At 46.0% G+C, this 24,544-nt stretch overlaps 1 protein-coding gene across 1 annotated transcript in view; it reads left to right on the forward strand.

Moving 5' to 3' along the window:
• Positions 1-1,995: 1,995 nt before the first annotated feature.
• The window catches only part of LOC142591514 (4-pyridoxate dehydrogenase-like), a 68,735-nt gene continuing 46,186 nt past the window's right edge, over positions 1,996-24,544 (forward strand). The window contains exons 1-3 of the mRNA XM_075703836.1: positions 1,996-2,083; positions 22,075-22,277; positions 23,620-23,806. Coding sequence (XP_075559951.1) covers positions 1,996-2,083; positions 22,075-22,277; positions 23,620-23,806 — 478 coding nt within the window. The remainder of the gene's footprint in view (positions 2,084-22,074; positions 22,278-23,619; positions 23,807-24,544) is intronic.

Here is a 24,544-nt window from a genome sequence, read left to right on the forward strand (position 1 = left end):
CTACTTCGGCTTCTGAGCTTTGTCCGACTGTGGTTTCGGCCGATGATAACCTAGTTTCAACTGCAAGAAGCCTGCTTGCCGTCTATGTTGGAAACACGCCCCTCAAGTGATTGCTCAGCCTCGTTCAGCTCGTTAAGGGCACTCATAAGTTCATCATGTTCTTTATCCATTTTTTCATGCAGCGATTGCATGAGAGCAACAAGTTGGCTTTATTTCTGACCAGAGGGATCTTCCCTAGATGGCCCTGGATTTAACTCAATATCACCAGACATAAACAACAGCTTGGCAACGTGAACGCACTCGCACAATAACGCGAACGAAACATTTGGGCATTGAAGTACAAGTAAGCAAACGTCGTTTGACTTTCTAGAGTAAAATGAAAGGGGGCGACCAACCTGCATCAAAAAAAGGGAAAGGTGTTGGCGTGGTCTGCATTGTCTTTGCACTTCCATGCCCACTGAAGAAATCCACGGGAAAACGGTCGCTTAAAAAGCGCGTTGCTGATGTGGCCCGTTCGATGCGGTGGACAGTAAGGCGTCGAGTTCCGGCTGATGTGCAGCAAAAAAAAAAGGTGCTGGCGCTTTACAGGAAGGCGAGTTCACCGTCGGTAGCCGGTGGCAGTTTTCAGCGCCCTAGATTGCGCAATGCGGCTGGCACAGCTGCGCACTGACGAAGCCGGACGATAGATCCCAAATGGATCCAACAATCAGCATCTGCATCAAAGAACGGAAAGATGTTGGCTTGGTCTGCATTGTCCTTGCACTTCCATGCCCACTGTTCTAACAATCTGTTCCAACAATCTTATTGACCTTCTTTACTGAAAGTGCTCTGATATCTTGGCATGTTTTTGGGGTGGTTTGTTGGTATTTGGCACTATAAGATTTACTCGATTGATTGAGTCGCGTTTCTTTGCAGAAACTGAAGAGCGTGTCGTATCGTCGCTGCCTTTCTTCTATAACAACTATTAGTCACGTTTTAAAAATGTGCGTCGTTTAAGAGAAGTTTTTGATGTCACTTGATGTTATGCTTTGATTTTCAGCAATTCATAGATGCCAGAAAAGCTAGTGGTCACAACAGTTGGAAATATTTCCAGTTCCATCCAAACCACAGTATGCTATGAACTATACGCTCGTGTACGGCACCTCATAATTTGTTTTTCACATGAGTACTTATAAATTACACCCAAATACTGATACAGAAACATTTTTCATCTCATCCCGTCGGAAGGCTGTTCCTTCGGTCGGCGAATAAACCCACTACATTTTGCTTTGCAGCGTACGCCCACAGCCGCTGGTCAACGTGGGTGTTAAATCAAAAATTTCACCCGACCGCAACATTCGATAGAGGCCTCTTGGCAGAACGCACGTCGTTTATCGACAAAAGGCGACGCTATATATAAACTAATGGTAAATAGTTGCCACACCATATATTCTTATTGCCTGAAATAGGTCAACCAGCGGAAAGGCTCCACTAGCGCGTGTCCGATTGCGCAGGGTGTTCATGCTTGCAATCATCGATGATCAGATTTGGCTGACAATATGTATCCGCAATGCCAGTTCCAGCGAAATGTACTCTGAGAGCCTCACTGGAAACGTCCGCACCACATTACATGTCAGGCTGTTCGCTCTGTGTTCCAAAAAGGAACGGATTCTACTTGCAGTCTCAGCACGTGAAACGCGTCCCTGCCGGCGCGCCACCGGAAGCGCTTCGAGGTGCATCTGCTCTGGCTTTAGCGGAAATTCGGAAAGCAAAAGTACCAGTTATTGCAGAGGGCGAGCTATTCATCGCTAATAGCGATCTACCACGTGACCGTCATCCGCCACGCACTCGTAAGCAGCTGCCTCGTCTGCAAGCAAGTGTCCGCGTGTGCTGTTTTGCAGAAAAACGCTTGGCAAAAAGATGCTTTTCTTGATGGACCTTGCGTGGGACACGGCGGCCCACGCCCTCGCCTTATTTGACTTCGGTTTTCAAGGACTGCTTCTATTTCTCGGTGGTATGGTGTCCCTATTTCACCTGGTAAACCTGCCCACCGATCTGGTCATCGACCAGCTCTTCCTCCTTGACAAGTACGACTACGTGATCGGTGAGTCAAAGTGGTCTGTTCGGTGGCATTACTGCAAGTAATAATTCGATTAACATTCTTAAAGTACGCTTCGCCCACTTTCTGTTTCGCAGGTCGGTCTCTAACTAACCGTGTACCTCGACCCTTGAACATCCTTTAAAACTTCTCCGGTGCTGGAAGTTCGAACTCGCGTCAGACGGCTTCCCCAAGCGAGGCATTCCGACCCTTCAGCGCTGCGCCACGAATGCCTGAAGGCAGCGACTGACTAAATCTTCTAGCCTCGTTACTTCTCTTTACTCCAACGCGCCCACCCGTTTTCGGTTCTATAGCAGTGTGACACGTCCTTCCATAGTTGCGCACACCTATCACTAACGAGCGTCTAACCAGCCCAGTCTACTGTCATGTTTGACTGGAGGTTGTTTCCTCGTGCCGTTAGCTTGTGGCGAGTTTGCAACTTCCTCTCCACCTGCGCGCGCATCACGTTCACGTCTGTCGGTCAATGCAAAATACAGGCAGAACCTATCTCTCGACAGCTGTCGACGCCAACGCGAAGGCCATTTTTATGACGAATCATTGTCACAATCACCTTAACATAAAATGTTCATGAATTGCACAGACGCAATAAGAAATAATGATAATCGCATTAACGTCTGCAGCAATCCTGAGATGGTTACAGCCTGATTTTTTTAATGAAATCTCTTTCATATGCTACACCATTAGTCGTCATTACACCGTCCATGTAAATGTGTATGCTGTCAAAATAACACTTGTTCAGGAGCAGCAGAAACAACTGCTTCAGGGCTAGCGGTGACAAGTCTGCCTGCTTAGCAATCCCAGGAACTGAGGGACACACTTGAATTCGCCAGAGACACCACAATGCCGATGTTGGACGTTTTGCATGCCTGAAGCCGGATGGTATCCAGTCACGGTGTCTCGTCACAATACCGTCACAAATCACAACACAACGTAGCCTCTGGTTTTTGCGCTGGCAAGCCGGCTAAATGGTGGGATGGCGGGACAGCAGCTGTGAAACTTGCCGAACCTCACTCTTACCGTCTCAACGACGATGAGTGGTGATTCGATGCTCCTGTGCAATGACAATCGTTGCTCCTATCAAAGAACACCTAGGGAGGCCCAGACGCGTCCGAAGTGCTTGGGCTTGTACGCTCTGTGGTGCGCGGAAAATATTTTTGCAAATCGCGCTGTTAAATCGGGCAAACAAGCCTGCTGGAACATTGCAAAAACTAAAACGCTCATGTGCCAGTAGCTTTCATCGAACCTAGGCGTATCCGAACCAGAAAGCGCAGGGATGCGCTTACATCCCCGAACCTATGGTCTCCTAACTTTGCCTTTCGACATCACACTACGCATTTTAGAGCGCATATATTAGGTGCCTATTCCTGCCTTTCGCGTCGGCGTCATCCCTGCCGTAACCGAGCGAACAAGCGCAGCGAAGGATGAAAGTGCAAACGCGAAGCGCAGCGGTGGGTGAAAGACGGCCATAGCGAAGAGAGCGCGTGAAGGAAAGCGGAGGAGGGTGAATTTATGGCGAAAGCGTGAGAATAAAAGCGTAATGCCGCGCAAGACGGGCTCGGCGGGGACGACCGCTACAAGATGGCGCCCGAGTATCGCACCCTCTTCTGCTTACCGATGGCGTGCGGCGATCGCGTCCACCGAAACCCTATATGGAAACGAAGCGCTGTATGAGCGGAGGTGTGTCATCGGCGGATGCTGTGAATCGCGCCCACACGTCAACCAGGCGCTGCCTCTCGTGATGTATGGAAAAGCGAGAGAGTGGTCGCCCACCTCGCCTCGTTTTCAATGTGCCGTACGAGAGATTGTCCGCTCCAGCCAATATATTGCGGAAAGAAAACACGCATAGGGCTGCGATCCAATTTCGTGTTTGGGAGTATCGTAATCGTCGGTGAATGTTTTTGCGGCAACTGTAGTTACTAGCTACAAAGATAAACAGAATTTGAGACATTTACGTGTTGTTCAGTTTTTGTAATAAGAGTATTAGAAATTAAAATTTTGCCAGATAGTTCCCGATACGATCGATCGGTAGTTCTACCAATTATACAGCCCGTAAAAACAATAGGGCACCATCTAATTCCGGAAACCAACTAGAGCTGGAGGCACTAGTTGTACATCTCATCATGCAAACTCGATTTTAACGTCGCTCACAATTTCGAAATATATTTGAGTGCTCAGCATGATTTCCTTGCACGCCGAAATACAGGGTTTGTTTTAATATATCTTGATCTTCACTGCAACTATTTAAGTCTTCGGGGACTATTACGTCAACAGTGGGGCTGGTCTTAGGATTGTTACGTGGCGGATAAAACCTGGAGCATTAGCCGGTGGTTTCGATTCCGTAGGATAAATGTGTGTGCGTGTTGTGGCAAGAACCCAATGACGCATAAGTGTGGTCCTAATAGGAATATTCGGACAAGTTTTGATGACCACAGCTACTACAAACTTTCAAAGGAACATACTGTTGGGCTAGTTGGTATGCAGTTGGTAGGCAGCCTCTTCGTTCCCTTCTGTTGTCTTAAGTACTTTCTTGCATTTTACCTCAAGTACCTTAGCCAGCACCTTAGTCTCAAATTCGTTCTTTATTAATAGCAGACCGTCATGTGAAATATTCTGTCTGCGAATATTTTGCTACTGCGAAGTGGTACACCAAGGCATCTAGTTTTTCTTTCTTCGTGGCATGACGTCACACCATACCTTCTTTCACTTAGTGACCAGCTGGCACACAAATAGCATCTTGCTTTATCAACCACCATGCTTTGAGCTTTTGCGCCTGTATAGATGTGTCGGGTACACATAAAAAAACAATACCCGGTTTTGGGAGATTTAGTTCATGGTGACCATTTTCATAATGTTGCGATACAACAGACGCTCAAGAGACATGGCGCAAATGAAGACGCAGACGAGCATCTCGGCTAGGCGCGAACTGGTTTCCATCTTGGTCTCGGTATATGCTGCTGTTGTAAATTCAGTATAAATAGTCTTTTCTTTCTGTGTCTTTCCACACGTAGCATTTTAGTGGAAGTTTGCGATTCCCGTCCCCGCCATGGATCTCCGCAGCGGTCGCTACATTGTACATCGAACTCTCTATTGTACATTGTACATTGTACATTGTACATCGAACCCCACCAGCGTCAGATACGAGTCGTCAGACTACTCCAATCGTGACGCTTTTGCAGGCTGGCGACCGTGTCCCGTTTTCTGACTTGAACGGCACCGACATGGAAGAGTAGATTAGCCTTTACGAACGCGTCAGCCCTTATAGCAGAAGGGATCCAACGATCATGCTCGCTAACGTTCTTTTTTTTTTACCTGAGCGGCACCCCAAAGGTACGATACAGAACCCACGAAGACGTATTAACACGCTGGGACACTTTTAAAGAGAAACTTCGCTAACTGTTTGGCAACCCCTTGGTGAGCACGATCGCAGCAAAAGAGGCCCCTGCTGCCCGTGCTCAAAACCCCGCAGAGCCCTGCGTTTCGTAAATACAACACGTCCTGGCTCTTTGGGGCGCAGCTGACAAGATGTCAGAAATATACAAATTGGCGCATACATTAAAGGGTATCGCAGACGGCGCCTTGACCTTGCTGGTTTTCAGCAACGTCTCTAGACTTGAATGCTAAAAACCATCAAAGAATGCCGCAGCTTCGAATGAGTAACGAATCGACGTATACAGAAGAGGGTTGTAGCGCCGAAAAAAACAACACACAGCAAGCGAGACGGGACGCCTGTCCCGTCTCGCTTGCTATGTGTTGTCTTTTTTTGGCGCTACAACCCTCTTCTGGAAACATGCACCAACTAGCCCCCCAACAAGTATAACTCAATCGACGTGTCACGCGCCACATCTGGCGCCTGGACAATAACGCGGCGACAACATCGCCTTGTGAAGACTGGCGAACAAGTGGGTTCCTGTCGCGGCAGACTCATCATCATCATCATCAGCAGCCTAGTTACGCCCACTGCAGGGCAAAGGCCTCTCCCATACTTCTCCAACTACCCCGGTCATGTACTAATTGTGGCCATGTTGTCCCTGCAAACGTCTTAATGTCATCCGCCCACCTAACTTTCTGCCGCCCCCTGCTACGCATCCCTTCCCTTGGAATCCAGTCCGTAACCCTTAGTGACCATCGGTTATCTTCCCTCCTCATTACATGTCCGGCCCATGCCCATTTCTTTTTCTTGATTTCAACTAAGATGTCGTTTACCCGCGTTTGTTGCCTCACCCAATCTGCTCTTTTCTTATCCCTTAACGTCACACCCATCATTCTTCTTTCCATAGCTCGTTGTGTCGTCCTCAATTTCAGCAGAACCCTTTTCGTAAGTCTCCAGGTTTCTGCCCCATATGTGAGTACTGGTAACACACAGCTGTTATACACCTTCCTTTTGAGAAATAGTGGCAACCTGCTGTTCATGATTTGAGAATGCCTGCCAAACGCACCCCAGCCCATTCTTATTCTTCTGGTTATTTCAGTCTCATGATCCGGATCCGTGGTCACTACCTGCCCTAAGTAGATGTAGTCCCTTACCCGTTCCAGTGCTTCGCTACCTATCGTAAACTGCTGTTCTCTTCCGAGCCTGTTAAACATTACTTTAGTTTTCTGCAGATTAATTTTCAGACCCACCCTTCTGCTTTGCCTCTCCAGGTCAGTGAGCATGCATTGCAATTGGTCTCCTGAGTTACTAAGCAAGGCAATATCATCAGCGAATAGCAAGTTGCTAAGGTATTCTCCATCAACTTTTATCCCCAATTCTTGCCACTCCAGGCCTCGGAATACCTCCTGTAAACATGCTGTGAATAGCATTGGAGATATCGTATCTCCCTGTCTGACGCCTTTCTTTATAGGGATTTTGTTGCTTTCTTTGTGGAGGACTACGGTGGCTGTGGAGCCGCTATAGATATCTTCCAGTATCTTTACATATGGCTCATATACACCCTGATTCCGTAATGCCTCCATGACTGCTGAGGTTTCGACTGAATCAAACGCTTTCTCGTTATCAATGAAAGCTATATATAACGGTTGGTTATATTCTGCACATTTCTCTATCACTTGATTGATAGTGTGAATATGGTCTATTGTTGAGTAGCCTTTACGGAATCCTGCCTGGTCCTTTGGTTGACAGAAGTCTAAGGTGTTCCTGATTCTATTTGCGATTACCTTAGTAAATACTTTGTAGGCAACGGACAGTAAGCTGATCGGTCTATAATTTTTCAAGTCTTTGGCGTCCCCTTTCTTATGTATTAGGATTATGTTAGCGTTCATCCAAGATTCCGGTACGCTCGAGGTTATGAGGCATTGCGTATACAGGGTGGCCAGTTTCTCTAGAACAATCTGACCACCATCCTTCAATAAATCTGCTGTTACCTGATCCTCCCCAGCTGCCTTCCCCCTTTGCATAGCTCCTAAGGCTTTCTTTACTTCTTCTGGCGTTACCTGTGGGATTTCGAATTCGTCTAGGCTATTCTCTCTTCCACTATCGTCGTGGGTGCCACTGGTACTGTATAAATCTCTATAGAACTCCTCAGCCACTTGAACTATCTCATCCATACTAGTAACGATATTGCCGGCTTTGTCTCTTAACGCACACATCTCATTCTTGCCTATTCCTAGTTTCTTCTTCACTGTTTTTAGGCTTCCTCCTTTCCTGAGAGCCTGTTCAATTCTATCCATATTATAGTTCCTGATGTCCGCTGTCCTACGCTTGTTGATTAACTTAGAAATTTGTGCCAGTTCTATTCTAGCTGTAGGGTTAGAGGCTTTCATACATTGGCGTTTCTTGATCAGATCTTTCGTCTCCTGCGATAGCTTACTGGTTTCCTGTCTAACAGAGTTACCACCGACTTCTATTGCGCACTCCTTAATGGTTCCCATGAGATAGTCGTTCATTGCTTCAACACTAAGGTCCTCTTCCTGAGTTAAAGCCGAATACCTGTCCTGTAGCTTGATCCGGAATTCCTCTAGTTTCCCTCTTACCGCTAACTCATTGATTGGCTTCTTGTGTACCAGTTTCTTCCGTTCCCTCCTCAAGTCTAGGCTAATTCGAGTTCTTACCATCCTATGGTCACTGCAGCGTACCTTGCCGAGTACGTCTACATCTTGTATGATGCCAGGGTTCGCGCAGAGTATGAAGTCGATTTCATTTCTAGTCTCACCATTCGGGCTCCTCCACGTCCACTTTCGACTAACTCGCTTGCGGAAAAAGGTGTTCATTATCCGCATATTATTCTGTTCTGCAAACTCTACTAATAATTCTCCTCTGCTATTCCTAGAGCCTATGCCATATTCCCCCACTGACTTGTCTCCAGCCTGCTTCTTGCCTACCCTGGCATTGAAGTCGCCCATCTGTATAGTGTATTTTGTTTTGACTTTACCCATCGCCGATTCCACTTCTTCATAAAAGCTTTCGACTTCCTGGTCATCATGACTGCATGTAGGGGCATAGACTTGTACCACCTTCAATTTGTACCTCTTATTAAGTTTCACAACAAGACCTGCCACCCTCTCGTTAATGCTATAGAATTCCTTTATGTTACCAGCTATTTCCTTATTAATCAGGAATCCGACTCCTAGTTCTCGTCTCTCCGCTAAGCCCCGGTAACACAGTACATGCCCGCTTTTTAGCACTGTATATGCTTCTTTTGTCCTCCTAACCTCACTGAGCCCTATTATATCCCATTTACTACCCTCTAATTCCTCCAATAACACTGCTAGACTCGCCTCACTAGATAGCGTTCTAACGTTAAACGCTGCCAGGTTCAGATTCCAATGGCGGCCTGTCCGGAGCCAGGTATTCTTAGCACCCTCTGCAGCGTTACAGATCTGACCGCCGCCGTGGTCAGTTGCTTCGCGGCTGCTGGGGACTGAGGGCCGGGGTTTGATTGTTGTATTCATATAGGAGGTTGTGGCCAAGTACTGCACCAGGGTGGCCAATCCTGCTCTGGTGAGAGAGTGCGTTACCGGTTCTGGTCACCGGGATCAGGCCGCACTCCAGGCCTGTTTGTGCAATTTTCTCAACACACGGTTTTTTTTTGTATTTCCCGGTGGAGAATTGCGCGGCACCGGGATTTGAATCACGGTCCTCTTGCACTGGAGACGGATACTCTACCATCCCCGCAGGAGTTAAATTAAAAATTGAATTATGGTGTTTTGCGTGACAGAAACCACTTTCTGATTATGCACGCCGTAGTGGAGGACTCCGAAAATTTCGACCACCTGGGGTTCTTTAACGTGCACCTAATTCTAAGTACACGGGTGTTTTCGCATTTCGCCCCCATCGAAATGCGGTCGCCGTGGCCGGGGTCCAATCCCGCGACCTCGTGCTCAGCAGTCTAACACCATGACCACTGAGCAACCACGGCGGGTCCTGCAGGAGTTGTACGCCTCATTTAACCTACAGTAGTGCCCTATTTGATCAGTCAAGGTGGACCAATCTGAGCTCGGTTATACCGCATGGATGGCACTCGGCTAGAGAACCTGGTATTTATGACCTGCACATGTGTGGCCACACATAATTGAGGATATATAATTTTTTTTAGGAGGGTTTCCGTACAGTGATAAAAGGAAGGAAAATACATTAAAAGAAAGACAAAAAAAAGGAAAATAAAGGAACATAACACGTGATTTGAACTCGTGATCCTTCAATGTTGCCCGGAAAGGTAGCTCAGTCGGTTGGTTCGTCAAGCCAACGGTTACTTTCAAGCGCCAAAGCTCCTGCTCCGAGCCTCATACTTATGTGGAAAGGGACTGATGTTGTCCGCGGCAGTCGATTTTTGCTATCTCAAGTACTGCTGGTGGCGAGGGCGAAATACCTTCGTGTAATTATAATAACCCAAATAGGACTTCTTTCAAAGAAAAAAAAGAGAAGAAAAAGAAAAGGGAAACGGCTCAGAAGGCTATACTACGAGAGCTATGACTGATACTTTTCTATATATATGTATTCATCTCATCTATGGGATCGCATGCGCGCGCTGTTGGTTTTAAAGCGCAACCGTGGTAGGGAAACGGAAGGCGATATAAGCATGCGTGTCCATGATACGCACACGACAAACTGCCTTACAATATTTAGAATTGATATATATATACACACACAAAAGCCAATATAGGCTGTTCGACACTATCTCGCGCGTTTTTATAGCGAAGTACATCAGAACCGACTCGTCGTTCCACAACAACCATTTCCTGAGTGATCGCCAGATATATGCCGAATAACGTCCTGTCATTCAATAAGAATGTCTCTCTTTCATGCAGCCTACCAATTCGCGCTGTTTCGGTTTAGACAAAACAATTTATCATTCGAGGCGCACTTGCCAAGTTTGCCTCCAATTAAAACTGCCTGCGATGCCTATAGTGCAGCTCTTATCTCACTCAACATACACAGTTCTATATACGTGCATCCGGTGCAATGCTTTCCGTTGTATCAGCAATTTCAATGTGATGGCCGATCATGTAAGCAAAAGTAGCTGTTTACTATTTACAATATCCAGAATTGAACAAACGTGAAGTTGTCACCGGCATTCTGAGTGGTTGGAAGGCATAATTTCTTGGAAAAATGGCCGCCAGAGGAGCAGCGTGAACTCGAGCGGCTTTATAGACTAAGAAAACTGCCTTAAAATATTTAGACTTGAGGGGAAGCTTCGTTAACAAACTATAACACGGCAATCAGCACTCGTATACGACGAGAGAAATTATTGAGACGTGGAAAATTCCCTTGAAATTCCCTTGAAAAAAGGCGATTACGCGTGCTCTACTAACCCGATACGCTACTAATATGACAGATTTCCTGCTACACGACGTCCTCTTGATACAGGACAATGCACGTCAAGCGCTCACAGACCGAGACCGTATCTTCTTGTCTAAGGTCATTGATGATATCTCGCACGTCTGCTGTATTCACCATCAGCTTACTACCTTGTACCCTTCCCAAACCAACCGCCTGACCGAGCTGAACGGGACGCTCGCGGATATGCTGGCCAAATGCGTTTCAGCCGATTGCCGCAATTTGGACGTCGCTCTACCTTTCATTACCTTCGCGTACAATTCTGTTTGCCTTGACACTGCCGGCTATTCCCTGTTCTGCTTTCTGCATAGCCGTCAACCCATGCTACCGATAGACACCTTGCTACCGTCAACTACGACTTCGACACGTGAATATTCCCGTGATGCCATCACTCGCGCTGACCCCGCTCGACAATTTACACGCGGTTGCCTATCAGTGTCAAGAGAACCAGAAGCGTCGTCACGACCTCTGTCACCGAGACGTGCACTTTTCACCGGGCGCTTTAGTGCTGCTTTGGTCGCAATCCCGTCGAGTACGCCTTTGCGAGAAACTCCTTTCTTGTTACATAGACCCATATCTCGTGGTTCATCAAGTCATTGATGTAACCTACGAAATCGTTTCAGCCAGCCTCGCAACATCTTCCGCTCCGACCCCCAGGGATATCGTCCATGTCAGCAAGCTCAAGCCCTGCAACTCCTTTCTTGCCGCAGATATTTCCAGGCACCGGGGCGGTGCTTTTGCCGCCGGGTGTTGTGTTGCAATACAACAGACGCTCAAGAGACAAGGCGTAAATGAAGACGAGAACGATCATCTGGGCTTGTGACGAGCTGGTTTCCATTTTGGCCTCTGGCTGCGATGCTGCTGTAAATACAGTGCTAATAATTTTTCGTCTGTCGTTCCACACGGAACAATTAAAACACGCTAAATACAAAGAGAAAAGGAACACTTACGGCACGGTGGGCGCTGAACTTCCAACTGGTGTGTATTTCAAACGATCATCCATTTCATTTACTGCCCATCAGGTACATCACGCAGGCATTATCCTACAAAAGATTGTATAAGTCGATTAGTCGACCCCGCAGGGGCGTCTGCGTCAGCAGGCGTTTGGTGTGTTGCGACACCACGTACCCAAGCACATGAGGGTTGGACCCTCCCGCGTGTAGCCGTGCGCGGCTTCGCCGCGTCCGGGGAAAGGTGGATCCTGGGGGTTGAGCCGATGCCGGGTGTTTGGACCTTTAAGGCCCCCCTGCGGAGGCAACACACCTCTTTCGCCTCTGCTTCACGTAGACGGCACCCCCGGACTGACCCACCCGGGGGAAGTCGGTAGTTGCCTTTTCCTGTCTCTCTCTCCCTTTTACCTTCGTCTTTCCCTTACTTTCCACCTCTCCTGTCTTCTTCTGGTTTCCTTTTACTTCCAATTTTTCCAGGCAGCAAGGGTTAACCTTGTGTGGATAGCCAACCTTGGTTATTCCATATTTGGTTATAGTGGTAATGTACAGCTGGCGTTTGCAGGCCGTTTTTCACAGGTCCTGCAGCGTCCCCTTGTAGGACTCCACGGTGCGTGGCTGGCATTACTGCCGAAATCTCACATATCTTTATGGCTAACTCCTTCCCCCCCCATCCCTGATCACCCTCAGAAAAGAGAGCGCACCGATGAAGTATTCAAATTTTTTGGTCGGCAAAAAGAATCTTTCCCTCGTTTCCACGTCTTCCATTCTGAAAAACCAGCTAAACCAGTGCGAACAATCTCCCCAGTCCTTGTATCGGAGTCCCTTACCGAAGTTTTTCGCCCAGGCTATAAGGCGTCGAGGATGGCTAGCAGTGACCTCCTCTTGGAGCTCCGCGATCAGAAACAATTTGACAAACTGCCTAAACTAGTATCATCTCGGGAGACCCAAATAGTAGTAACCCCGCACCGAACTATGAATCCCACCCGCGGCGTTGTCTCGGACGATGATTTGCTGGAGCTCTCTGAGGCTTAACTCTTGGAGGGCTTCAGTGAACAGAATGTTATAAATGTCAAAAGAATCAAGATGAGGCGAGATAGTAAAGAAATTGCGACCAAACGCCTAATACTCACCTTCAATTCAAGTGTCCTGCCCGAGTCAATCGAGGCCGGGTACATCAAGCTCCGTGTAAGACCGTATGTGCCAAATCCTCTGAGATGTTTCAAATGCCAACGTTTTGGCCACAGCTCGCAGAGCTGCCGAGGCCGCCAAACATGTGCAAAATGCAGTGCCCATGAACACACGTCTGAAGCTTGCGCGAACTCTTTGCATTGCGTGAACTGTGATGGAGAGCACGCCGCGTACTCGCGGTCGTGCCCACCTTGGAAAAAAGAAAAAGAAATTTTCACGATCAAAGTGAAAGAAATATATCATTCAAGAAGGCACGTAGGCGGGTGGCATACCTGCCTAAGAACCCATTTGCCGAAGTGGCGCGTCAGGGGGCAGCGCCACAACGGCCTCCGGCGGCTGTCCGACCCACACCCAGTGAAGCGGCAGTGACGCCATCCCCCACCTCGGCGGCTGCAGCTAACGCTGCTACGCCAACACAGCAGACGGGGCCATCGACACCGAAGGTGGGTGCAGCCGAGGCTACTCCAACCTCCCCGGCCCCATCCAGCGCTGGCAACAGCCGGCGCAGCAAGATCCCTCAGGGAGCCCCATCGACCTCCGGGCTGGTGGGCGCAGGGATCTTGCCTTCCGAGGCAGGACCCTCACAGAAAACTTCTCGCTCGCAAGAGCATGTGTCCGGCGCCTCACAAGAGGCAATGGACACTACACCTGTCCTCAAGGTGCACCAAACGCCTAAGAAGCGCTGAGACTCGCTCGAATGCTTCAGAAAGGGCAAAACCCCTATTACAGGGCCCCGAAAGGGCTCTGTAATCTAAGGCATCACTTCCATTTCCGTAAACACAGCACCAACTTACTTTAAAAATGGACACACAAATAATTCAGTGGAACGTCAGAGGTCTTCTTATAAACCTTGGCGATGTACAAGAACTCATCCACAAGCATAATCCAAAAGTGCTGCGTTTACAGGAAACACACTTAAAATCCAAACACACAAACTTTCTCCGAACGTATATTACGTTTCGCAAAGATCGCGATGATGCCGTCGCATCATCGGGTGGTGTTGCGATTGTCACTCATAAAAGTATAGCCTGTCAACCTTTACAGCTACAAACGCCCCTTGAAGCAGTGGCGGTTCGAGCTGTTCTAAACAAACTCATCACTACTATCTCTCTTTACATACCCCCACATTACAAATTATCGAAACATGAATTCCAATCCTTTATAGATCAATTGCCAGAACCTTATGTTGTTCTTGGCGATTTCAATGCGCACAGCTCCCTGTGGGGCGACTCTCGTATAGATGCGCGAGGTCGTCTTGTTGAACAATTACTTTTTTCCTCTCGTGCGTGTCTTCTGAATAAGAAGAAACCCACATATTACTGTCTTGCAAACAACACCTTTTCATCAATTGATCTGAGCATAGTTTCCCCGTCCATACTGCCTGAACTCGTATGGGGAGTTACGAACAATCCTTACGGAAGCGACTACTTCCCCATACTCTTCAGAACACTTAAACAAAACGAATATCCACCACAGGCTCATAGAAGGAAGATTGACACAGCAGACTGGGAGAAATTCCGAACCTTAACTAGCATATCATGGGATGACATGTCCTCGTTAGAAATTGATGCTGCTGTGGATTACTTTACAGCCTTCATTATAGATGCCGCATCTAAATGCATCCGTGAAGTAAGTGGCTCGGCATGCAAACGGCATGTCCCGTGGTGGAACGATGAATGTAGAATCGCACGTAGGAATCAAAACAAAGCGTGGGGGTCGCTACGCGCTTCGCCCACTGCAGAGAATCTTGTTAACTTCCAGAAAGTTAAGTCTCAAGGCAGGAGAATCCGCCGACAGGCCAGAAGAGAGAGTTGGCAAAAGTTTTTATCGAACATCAACTCGTTTACAGATGAGGCGAAAGGCTGGAACCGCGTAAATAGAATTAGAGGGCGACAAGCATATTCACTCCTTCTGGTAAACACACAGGGTGACACGCTGCAACATCAGGCAGACTCACTTGGGGAGCACTTTGAGAGTGCGTCAAGTTCAAAACATTATTCGAAATCCTTTCTGAAATATAAACAAATAGAAGAATGTAAGCCACTCAAAATAAAATGTCTACAGAATGAATCGTACAACTGCCCTTTCAGTATGGCCGAGTTGAAAGCTGCCTTGAGCTCATGCAAGAGCTCTGCACCCGTATATGACAGAATCATGTATGAAATGATCGAAAACCTACACAATGACACCCAAGTTACACTACTCACAATTTTTAACACCATTTGGGCTGCAGGAGACCTCCCAACTGCATGGAAAGAAGCCATTGTGGTTCCTGTTTTGAAACAAGGCAAAGATCCTTCCTCAGTGGCAAGTTACCGCGCGATCGCCCTCACAAGTTGTCTTTGTAAGGTATTTGAAAAAATGATTGATCGGCGACTCATCTATTTCCTTGAAATGAGCAAAATTGTTGATCCGTATCAGTGCGGCTTCCGAGAAGGGCGGCCCACAACCGATCATCTCGTACGTATTGAAGGAAATATCCGGGACGCATTTATACATAAACAGTTCTTTCTATCGATATTTCTCGACATGGAAAAGGCGTATGACACAACGTGGCGTTACGGAATCCTAAGAGACTTTTAGAAATGGGCATCCATGGTAATATGCTAAGCCTAATAGAAAGCTATCTGTCCAGTCGTACCTTCCGCGTCCTTTTACGCAAGAAACGGGTGTACCCCAAGGAGGCGTGCTCAGCTGCACACTCTTCACCGTGAAGATGAACACGCTTCGCGCTTCAATACCACCGGCAATCTTTTATTCTGTCTACGTGGACGACATACAAATAGCTTTCAAATCCTGTAAACCTCGCAGTGTGCGAGAAACAGGTACAGAATGGCCTGAACAAAGTGTCGATGTGGGCAGACAAGAATGGATTTAAGATCAATCCTAACAAAAGCTCTTGCGTTCTTTTTACAAGAAAGAGAGGAATGATCCCAGTTCCTTACTTAGAACTGGGTGGACAACAAATACCTGTAAACGAAGAGCACAAATTTCTAGGTGTTATACTGGACTACAGACTCACTTTCGTCCCCCACATTAAACATATTAAAGAAAAATGTCTAAAAACAATGAACATAATGAAACTTCTATCCCAGACTACGTGGGGTAGTGACAGGAAGTGTTTATTGAAACTCTATAAAAGCCTCATTCGATCACGATTAGACTATGGTGCCGTGATTTATCACTCTGCCGCCCCGAGCGCACTAAAGATGCTAGACCCAGTCCACCATCTAGGTATCAGACTGGCCACTGGCACTTTCAGAACAAGTCCCATACAAAGTTTATATGCAGAATCAAATGAGTGGTCACTTCATCTGCAGCGAACATACATCAGCCAAACATATTTTCTGAAAGTCCGCTCTAATCCTGAACATCTCTGTTTTAACACCGTTAACGATATGACATATGCTACACTGTTTCGTAATCGTCCCTCTGTAAGACAGCCTCTCTCGCTGCGTGTGAGGGAACTTAGTCATGAAATGCATGTCCCACTGCTCGAGCTTCGCCTTATGCATCCAGCCAAGCTTCTACGTCCTTGGGAGTGGCAGCTGATACAATGCGATATATCTTTCGTGCAAGTCACAAAGCATGCTACGGAGTTTGAAATCGAAATACGTTTCCGGGAACTCCAATACAAATACTCCTGCACGGAGTTCTACACAGACGCATCGAAGTCAGGCGACGGGGTGTCCTATGCAGCCGTCGGTCCATCCTTCTCGGAATCCGACGTACTGCATCCGGAAACTAGTATTTTTACGGCTGAAGCCTACGCACTGTTGTCAGCTGTAAAACATATAAATAAATAAAAACTCCAGAAATCAGTTATATATACGGACTCCCTTAGTGTTGTGAAGGCCTTGATGTCATTCTGTAACCACAAAATCCGGTAATTATAGAACTCTACTCCGTACTGTGTAAAGCATATATATCTAACCAACACGTGATTATATGCTGGGTGCCTGGGCATAGGGGCATCGAGGGTAACGTTCTAGCGGACCAGATGGCCACATCAATTTCATTGCATGCAGTTAATCCTTCTGCTTCGGTACCTGTCACAGACCTGAAGCCTTTCTTAAGAAGGAAACTGCGAAACCACTGGCAACGTATGTGGGACGCAGAAGTAAATAACAAACTGCACGTGATAAAGCCACAGTTGGGTTCTTGGCCCTCCGTAACCAAATCACGGCGAACAGATGTCCTGTTCTATCGCCTCAGAATAGGACACACATTTGGCACGCATAACTTCTTACTCACTGAAAATGATCCTCCAACCTGCGGTAGATGCGGGGAGAGGCTGACCGTCCTCCACGTCCTCCTGGAGTGTCGGGCAGCCGAATATGAGAGAAGGAAACATTTTTCTCTAGCATACCGGTAGCACATCCCCCTACATCCCGTAATGCTACTCGGCCCAGAACCATTATTTGGCACCAACGCAGTCCTAAGTTTTCTGAAAGATGTTGTCCTGCATGTTGTTAGCCCCACATGTTCGTAGCGGTTCCTCTCTACAGAGGGTGCCGCTTTGATAGCTCTTTGGTATAGCACATGCCTCTAGGCCCTTGTTTCAAGGGCTCTGGCGAGGCAGCAGTGCTCCAAGCAATTTTACCATCTTATATGTTTTATATTTTGCATAATTCTTCTACGATGGATTTTGAGGTTCATAGTATTCCTCATTAGTCATCGCCATAATTTTATAGCACGTAGATTTACGCATTTTACAGCGACTATCTTTAGGCCACTCTACAGCCAAGTCACACCTTCCATAATACATCGTCAACATTACCACTTGTCATGGCGCTCTTTGGCCAAACCTGGCCCTTGTGCCATAAAACACCACACATCATCATCGATTAGTCGATAAAATAGATGATCGTTTGAAATAAACGGCAGTTGGAAGCTCAGCGCACGTGCTGTCCTATGTGTTTCTTTCGTCTTCGTATTGAGCGCGTTTTTTATGACAACTGTCAACAAAAAGCAGGTGCGAAGACCTTAACCCAGTATGACTGCAATAGTGCTGTGCTTCTCATGCAAGAATTCATATTAACTGCAAAGCGTGAACCTTTAGCGGAGGCTGAGAATCTCTTCGTCCGAGCCGGCAATTACGGATAGCCATTAGACACGGACTTGGCTGGTTATTTCTTCTGCGAAATTTAATACATCTAACACACCGCGCCTCACATCTTTAGCTACTCTTGTAGTGTTTTTCGTTAAGGTTGTTTATTTATTTATTTATTTCTACCTCACAGGTCCCTAAGAGCATTTGGTGCGAGCGCATATCAGTACATATACAGTACAGAAATAATAAACCAAATTAATCGTACAAAGCATGCAGTACAAGGCAAATACACAAAAGACATACAAAGTTGTTTCAAAACAGGCGTAAAATAACATAATGAGAATATAAAAAAAACGCGAATATGGTAAAAAGGGATAACCAAGTACAAGTGAAACAGCAATATAAAAAGAACATTTGCAGCAACTGAAAGAGTGGTACAAAAGAAAACATTTAGAACAAGGCTAAAGCGATAAATACAGGCAGAGATGGTTCTTCCACTCTCGAGGTTCAGAAAAAGAGTAAGTTGTCAGGGAGATCATTCTAGAGCTTATTGGCTCTAGGTAATGCAGATGAGTTGAATAATTGAGTGTTTTCATTTGGACGGGTAAAGCAGGGATGATTATCTGAGCGCCGTGAGGATCGAGGAGGTGATGCCAGAGTGAAAAAAACGAAGTGCCGGTATAAACATATTTGTGAAATAAGCACAAACGGAAAATGTAACGGCGATTTTTAAGTATTTGCATATCATTAAGGTTTTCAAACTGGGAGACAATGGCGAGGGCGCCGTAATTGTTAGAAATAAACTGGGCAGCTGTCTTGAATGGACTCCAGCATTTCCATGAAATATTTTCGATCGGGAGACGAAATAGAGGAGACGAATTTGAACTGCGCTCGAATAAATCTTACATTTGCTAATTTTGGAACGGAACAAGGCGAGTTTCGTAGGTTTCGTTGTATGAAACTCAGTGTCTTCAGTGCTTTGTTGCAGATTCTGAAATGTCGCAAACGATAAAAGATTTGGTGTGAAATGAATTTCGATATATTTGTACGACATAGCTTTGTAGACGAATGTGTCATTAAAAGAATAATAGAAAAAAGCGATATGATCTTTGCGATTAAAAGTCATATATTTACATTTAGTATGCTTTATAATCATGTGCCACTTTTGACACCAATCAACAATAGCTTTAAGATCATTTTGAAGGGTAAGGTGGTAAGTCTCCGACGTGATCTTATGGTGAACAACAGTCATCGACAAAGAGATGTAAACGAGATGGAATGTTATTGGGAGGGTTGGGAATGTAAATAAGAAAGAATGAGGGTTCAGGCTCGCTTCCCTATCGTACATAGTACATAGTGATGAGGAAAAGCCTTTGATAACTTTGAAGTGTTGACGGAAAAAGGGAAAGTTACGAAACTAGGACAATGTGAGAGAATCGAGACAAAAGGCAGATAATTTATTGAAAAGCCGGCCGTGTGCAAATGTGTCAAATGCTTTTGATAAATCGAAAAAACAGATCTGTTTGCTAATTTTCAACCGTGTTAAAATGGAGGTCAGTAGTTAGTTCAAATAACTCGGTGTCCCACTGTAGGCTTTCCTAAAGGCATACTGATTTGGCAAGGAAAAATTATTTTGTTCCACATTGTTTGAATCATATGTTAAGCGATAGTATGTTCAAGTAATTTACAGCATATGAAAGTTAAATGACACGATAGTTATCTGGCGAGTTCTTGTTAGCCGTTTTGAAGAGAGGAATAACTTTGGTTATATTCCAGTCGGCAGGCAGCTCTCCAGATGATATTGACTGCTCAAAGATGACACAAATCCTAGCTGGTAATTGAAATGGCGTTAAGAGTTTTCCAATTTATGTTTGTTCTGGAAGATGAGGGTAACTTAGGGTGTTAATTAGAAATACAATACCTTCAGGACTAATCGACATAGGCTACATGAATGCGTAATCGCAATCAGGAATAATTGGCATACTGGAATAACTCCTTTGTAAACACTGATGCAAAAATATGTTAAACGCAGTGGGACATTCAGTGTCAATTAGTGGTACGCCATCAGTATTGTGTAGTGATATGGGGTCTAGTTTATTTGTTGAATATATCCTCGGTCAAAACTTCCCAGGACACCTGCATTTAGGATTCAAAAGCTTAAAAAGTAGATCTTCCATTCAATATTTCTTTTTTTACCTCTATTAGACAACAAACAGAAAGTTGGCTGCTTCTACCAGGCAAGAAATCAGCTCTAAGCATAATGTCAGTTTTATTTTACTTCACATACACATGCATATTCGCATTCTAGACTTAACACGTTTGTTTTCGTGTCGTGTCGGCACCAACCGTTCCATCGGCTTAGGCCGCGCTAGCTGATCGTAGCTGCAGTACGAACGACAATCGGTCCTGCTTCATGGCAGATTACTTCAATTGATGATGCATGCAAATAGGGGGTGTGTCAGCTAAGTTTAGCCATGGTGTTCAACTAAAAAAAATATTTAAAAAACAAGGTGCATTATACGATCCTGAGACCTACGATGTTCGGTTGTTAGATTTCTGTCGACCCAACACCGCATGTCTTATAATTCTATCTCGCACCGAGCTTGCTTAATCTTCTTTTTTTTCTTTGAACAGCTTTGCTAACGTTAGCTGGGACGGAAGATTGTGTAGCTGCTGCATGAATTCTACACTACCGTGTTTTTCTGGAACACATTTTGAGATAGAGATACTTCGGCAATAGCACAAAGCACTGAAACGAAGGATTCGCGTGAAGATGAAGAAATCGTTTCTTGCCCTGTGTATTTCCGTGTAATGCAAATGGACCCATAACGACCGAATAGAAATGATTAGAAGAGCACTCAATCAGTAGCATTCTGTGTTTTGCACTGTAGACACAAGTGGAAAGCTTTAACTAATCCTAATTTCATAGCACTGAGGTAATTTTTTCTGTAGGCAAATGAGCACGCCACCACACAAGGGTCATGTGCATCATTATGTACGTGAGTGTTTTCTCGTATTGTTTTGCATCATAGCCACCATGCAAAATTACCGAACGGGATGTCTTTCCCAAGGTCACACTGAAAGTACAGAAAACAAAGTTGCACTTCATTTCATAGTTATTGATAAAATGAGTGCGTCAGCAAGGTTGCTGCTCTCTAAAGAAATACGAGCGTCAAAGCACTGACTCACACCGATACATATTCTGGATGTGAAAATATAAATTTAGCCTCACTTAATTCATTATAACCCCGTGAACTAAGGCTCCTGATAGGTACAAAGAGGCTACGTTAGCTAGAAAGTTTGCTAAAAGGAAGATTTGCGCAGACAGGAGATTTGCCAGCAGTTAGACTACATTCGTTTCTAATGTATTAACACTCACCCTGTTTCTCTAAATTACGGGAAAGTTCAAGCACGAAACTCGTTTAAGATGGCGGCGCTGAGATGAGGCTTGAGCTCGTGCCTTCAATTCAGCGACGCACAGCTGCCGGCCGAATATTCTGCTTTGTGGCCTACCAGTAATTGTTCTGTGACATTTTGACAATTCGCGACTAACCGTTCACGAGACGACCCCCTTCATGACCTTTGATTGTACGTATGTACCATTGCCATCGAAATCACATCTGACCGCCGATCTCAAAATTGATAATATTATGATGGGGCATAGTGTATTGTATTTCTTTTAAAAAGACGCTTATTTGTTAACCTGCGTCGAAGTCGTGGTATTTCTGTCAGTACAGCAGGCTATTTCTTGTGAATCTAACAAATATTTCATGTCTTGGAAGGCAACGCTGGTCTCAAAAGGCTTGCAAGTCGGATTCTGAGAGGTTTACGTGCCCTGATGGCCTTTCGAGCGTGTCTTACTGGTCCTGCTGGCATTGCGTGCGTTGCATACGTTGACTGCAGAGCACTGTCCCTTCGTATGGAAGGTGCATCATATGGCGAGTGACTGCATCGGAGTGCGTTTTCCATTTGTCGATTCGCGGACTCCTCAACACTTTATTTCGTGTTGCAGTGGGCGGAGGCTCAGCAGGATGCGTGCTGGCTAACCGTCTGTCGGCAGACCCAAGCAAGATGGTGTTGCTAATTGAGGCCGGGGGCATGGAGGACGCTTTTGCGCAGGTTCCACTGTTCGCGCCCTTGCTCATCGGTGGTAGGTTCGACTGGAAATACCTTCCTGAACCACAGGAGCACGCCTGCCTCTCAATGGTGAATAAGGTATGTATGCGCCAGCGGCAACCCACTACAATTGCGGCTCTGATTAGCGCACGCATGGGTCAAGCACACCTCCTGAACGAGCTGGGTGTGCGCTGTAGCACATCCCTTCTGTCAATAATAGCTACGCTCATGTACGGTGCTCAGCTATTCAAAGACGGTACTGGAACCGCATGAACGCCGGGCCATGTCTCGTTACCTGTGCGAGCTGGGGGAACAACTGAAGGCACCATGCATCACACAGTGTCACCCTCATCGTATACCACATTGCACTAGCTTGGTTGCCCAGCACCCGGCGGTAATAAAGACTGAATTATTTCTAGCGAAGCAGCAACAATGGCAGTACCGCTTAAACCAGGAAGAAAGGCTGTGTAGGACAGCTTCAGGGCGCGTTGCCATCGATGTTTCTTGAAGCATACTAGAAAATATTAGTCAAGTGCCTCCAGCCATGCATTCCGAGAATCCAGGTTGAACCGCCAGGGTGGTGTATTGTCGTTCCTGTAGGCATAATGCAAAGAAGTTGAGTTCATGCTGACGGGACAGTTTCGATGCACCGCACGGCGCCTTGCTGGCAACCCTCGGTGAGCTCCACAGAGCGGTAGCTTCAAGAGGACGTAATAATACTTACTAACCTCTTCGGAAATGACTTCGAAGTAGCCTCAGTTGCCTTGGCCCTTTGCAGATATGTTGAGGGCACGGCAGCCTGACGTCTTTCAGATATAATATTGTTTTACGATCATGCGCTGAGGTTTACAAACGGAAGTATATTAATGGGCACTGCTATGACAGTCCATTCGAGGGCACACTAAATATAATGTTGCAGCTTCCCCAGAAAGGCGACGCAAAGATTACAAAAGCAAATTGATAAAGTATACGAAGTAAATATATAGCGAACTCCATTATTTTGGTCGTTTAATTATGATTGTTGTTTGTCGCGCAAGTCATGTCCACCTGTGCACACAATCTTCGGGCTAAAACGGAAGTAGGCCAAATAGCATAAATAAATTTTTTTGAATTTCTGGCGCTTAAAAGCGGCGGGCTATTTACTCCTACTCGCTGAGGCGACATGTTCATCTAATATTAATGCCAAGGAACCACTCAAAATAAATGCAGAATAATGTTAAATATCTTATTAAATACTGAATAATAGGCAAATTGATAGTTCAAATGCAGCCAACTTCCATGTATAGTAACTTAATCCTTATTCCGTGGTTTCTTTCGGGCATTGTCCAGAACGGTAGGTGCTGAAACCATTAGTTCTGAGCTGAACATGTGTAGAATCCGTTTTCTACTATTTTGGTCCCAGAGTGCCTTGCAGCTAAACTCTTTATTTATTTCTTTGCAGAGATGTCCGTGGGCCCGCGGCATGGCTATGGGAGGGTCAAGCGCCATAAACTTTATGTTCTACGTTCGAGGAAACCGGCGTGACTACGACATATGGAGAGACGATTTCGGAGCGCATGGCTGGTCTTACGAGGACGTGTTGCCGCACTTCAAGAACATTGAGACGGCGAGAGTGCCAGACCAGGAACGTGAGTGTCGTTCTGCATTGAAGCAGTACTGGCGTTTGGGTAACCGTAATTTCTGCAACGACAATTTCAGCAAATAAGTCATTGCGACCTTTTACATAATAATCGCCCAGGTGGCTCAACGTCTGTTGCTCCCTGTTCCTAAGAACCCAGTCATTGGTTGTATTCTCGCATCGCCACACAGAATTAAAACGGGGCCGAAATGCACAAGCGCTCCAATTGCATGACTGAGGTGGCAGGCAAACAATTCCAGTTACTGAAAATTCATGACGCCTTTGTTAGTGCACTCCGTTATAGTTTTCACAACCGTGTCAGCCGCGTCAGCCATCGGATACATTTCATTAGAGCTATTTGCAGTAACACCGTAGTTTTTGCATGAAGTTGCTACTTTTTGAGATAGACGTATATATTGATTGATCACTCCTAAACTGATTACTATGGACGTTTATTTATGGCCATGGTTCGGGGTGCGTCATTATTACAAATTCTGGCGCGAGTGTAATCGAGATTTGCGAAGTATTGCGGAATGTTTCTTGGCACATACACTAAGGGGGAAATTTCGTATGATCAATCTAAGTTTTCAAGATATGTGCTGCACATTTTAAGGAAAAGTTCATCCTCGAGCATGGAAATGCCAGTGCACTAAACTGAACCAAAGCGTCACCTGGACAGGCACGCACGCAGACGCTACTGCTTATCCGTGCGAGGTCTTTCGGCACCTATACATCTCGACTTTACTCC

This window comes from Dermacentor variabilis, chromosome 8 (genome assembly GCF_050947875.1).
Source record: "Dermacentor variabilis isolate Ectoservices chromosome 8, ASM5094787v1, whole genome shotgun sequence".
Classification (NCBI taxonomy): Eukaryota; Metazoa; Arthropoda; class Arachnida; order Ixodida; family Ixodidae; genus Dermacentor; species Dermacentor variabilis.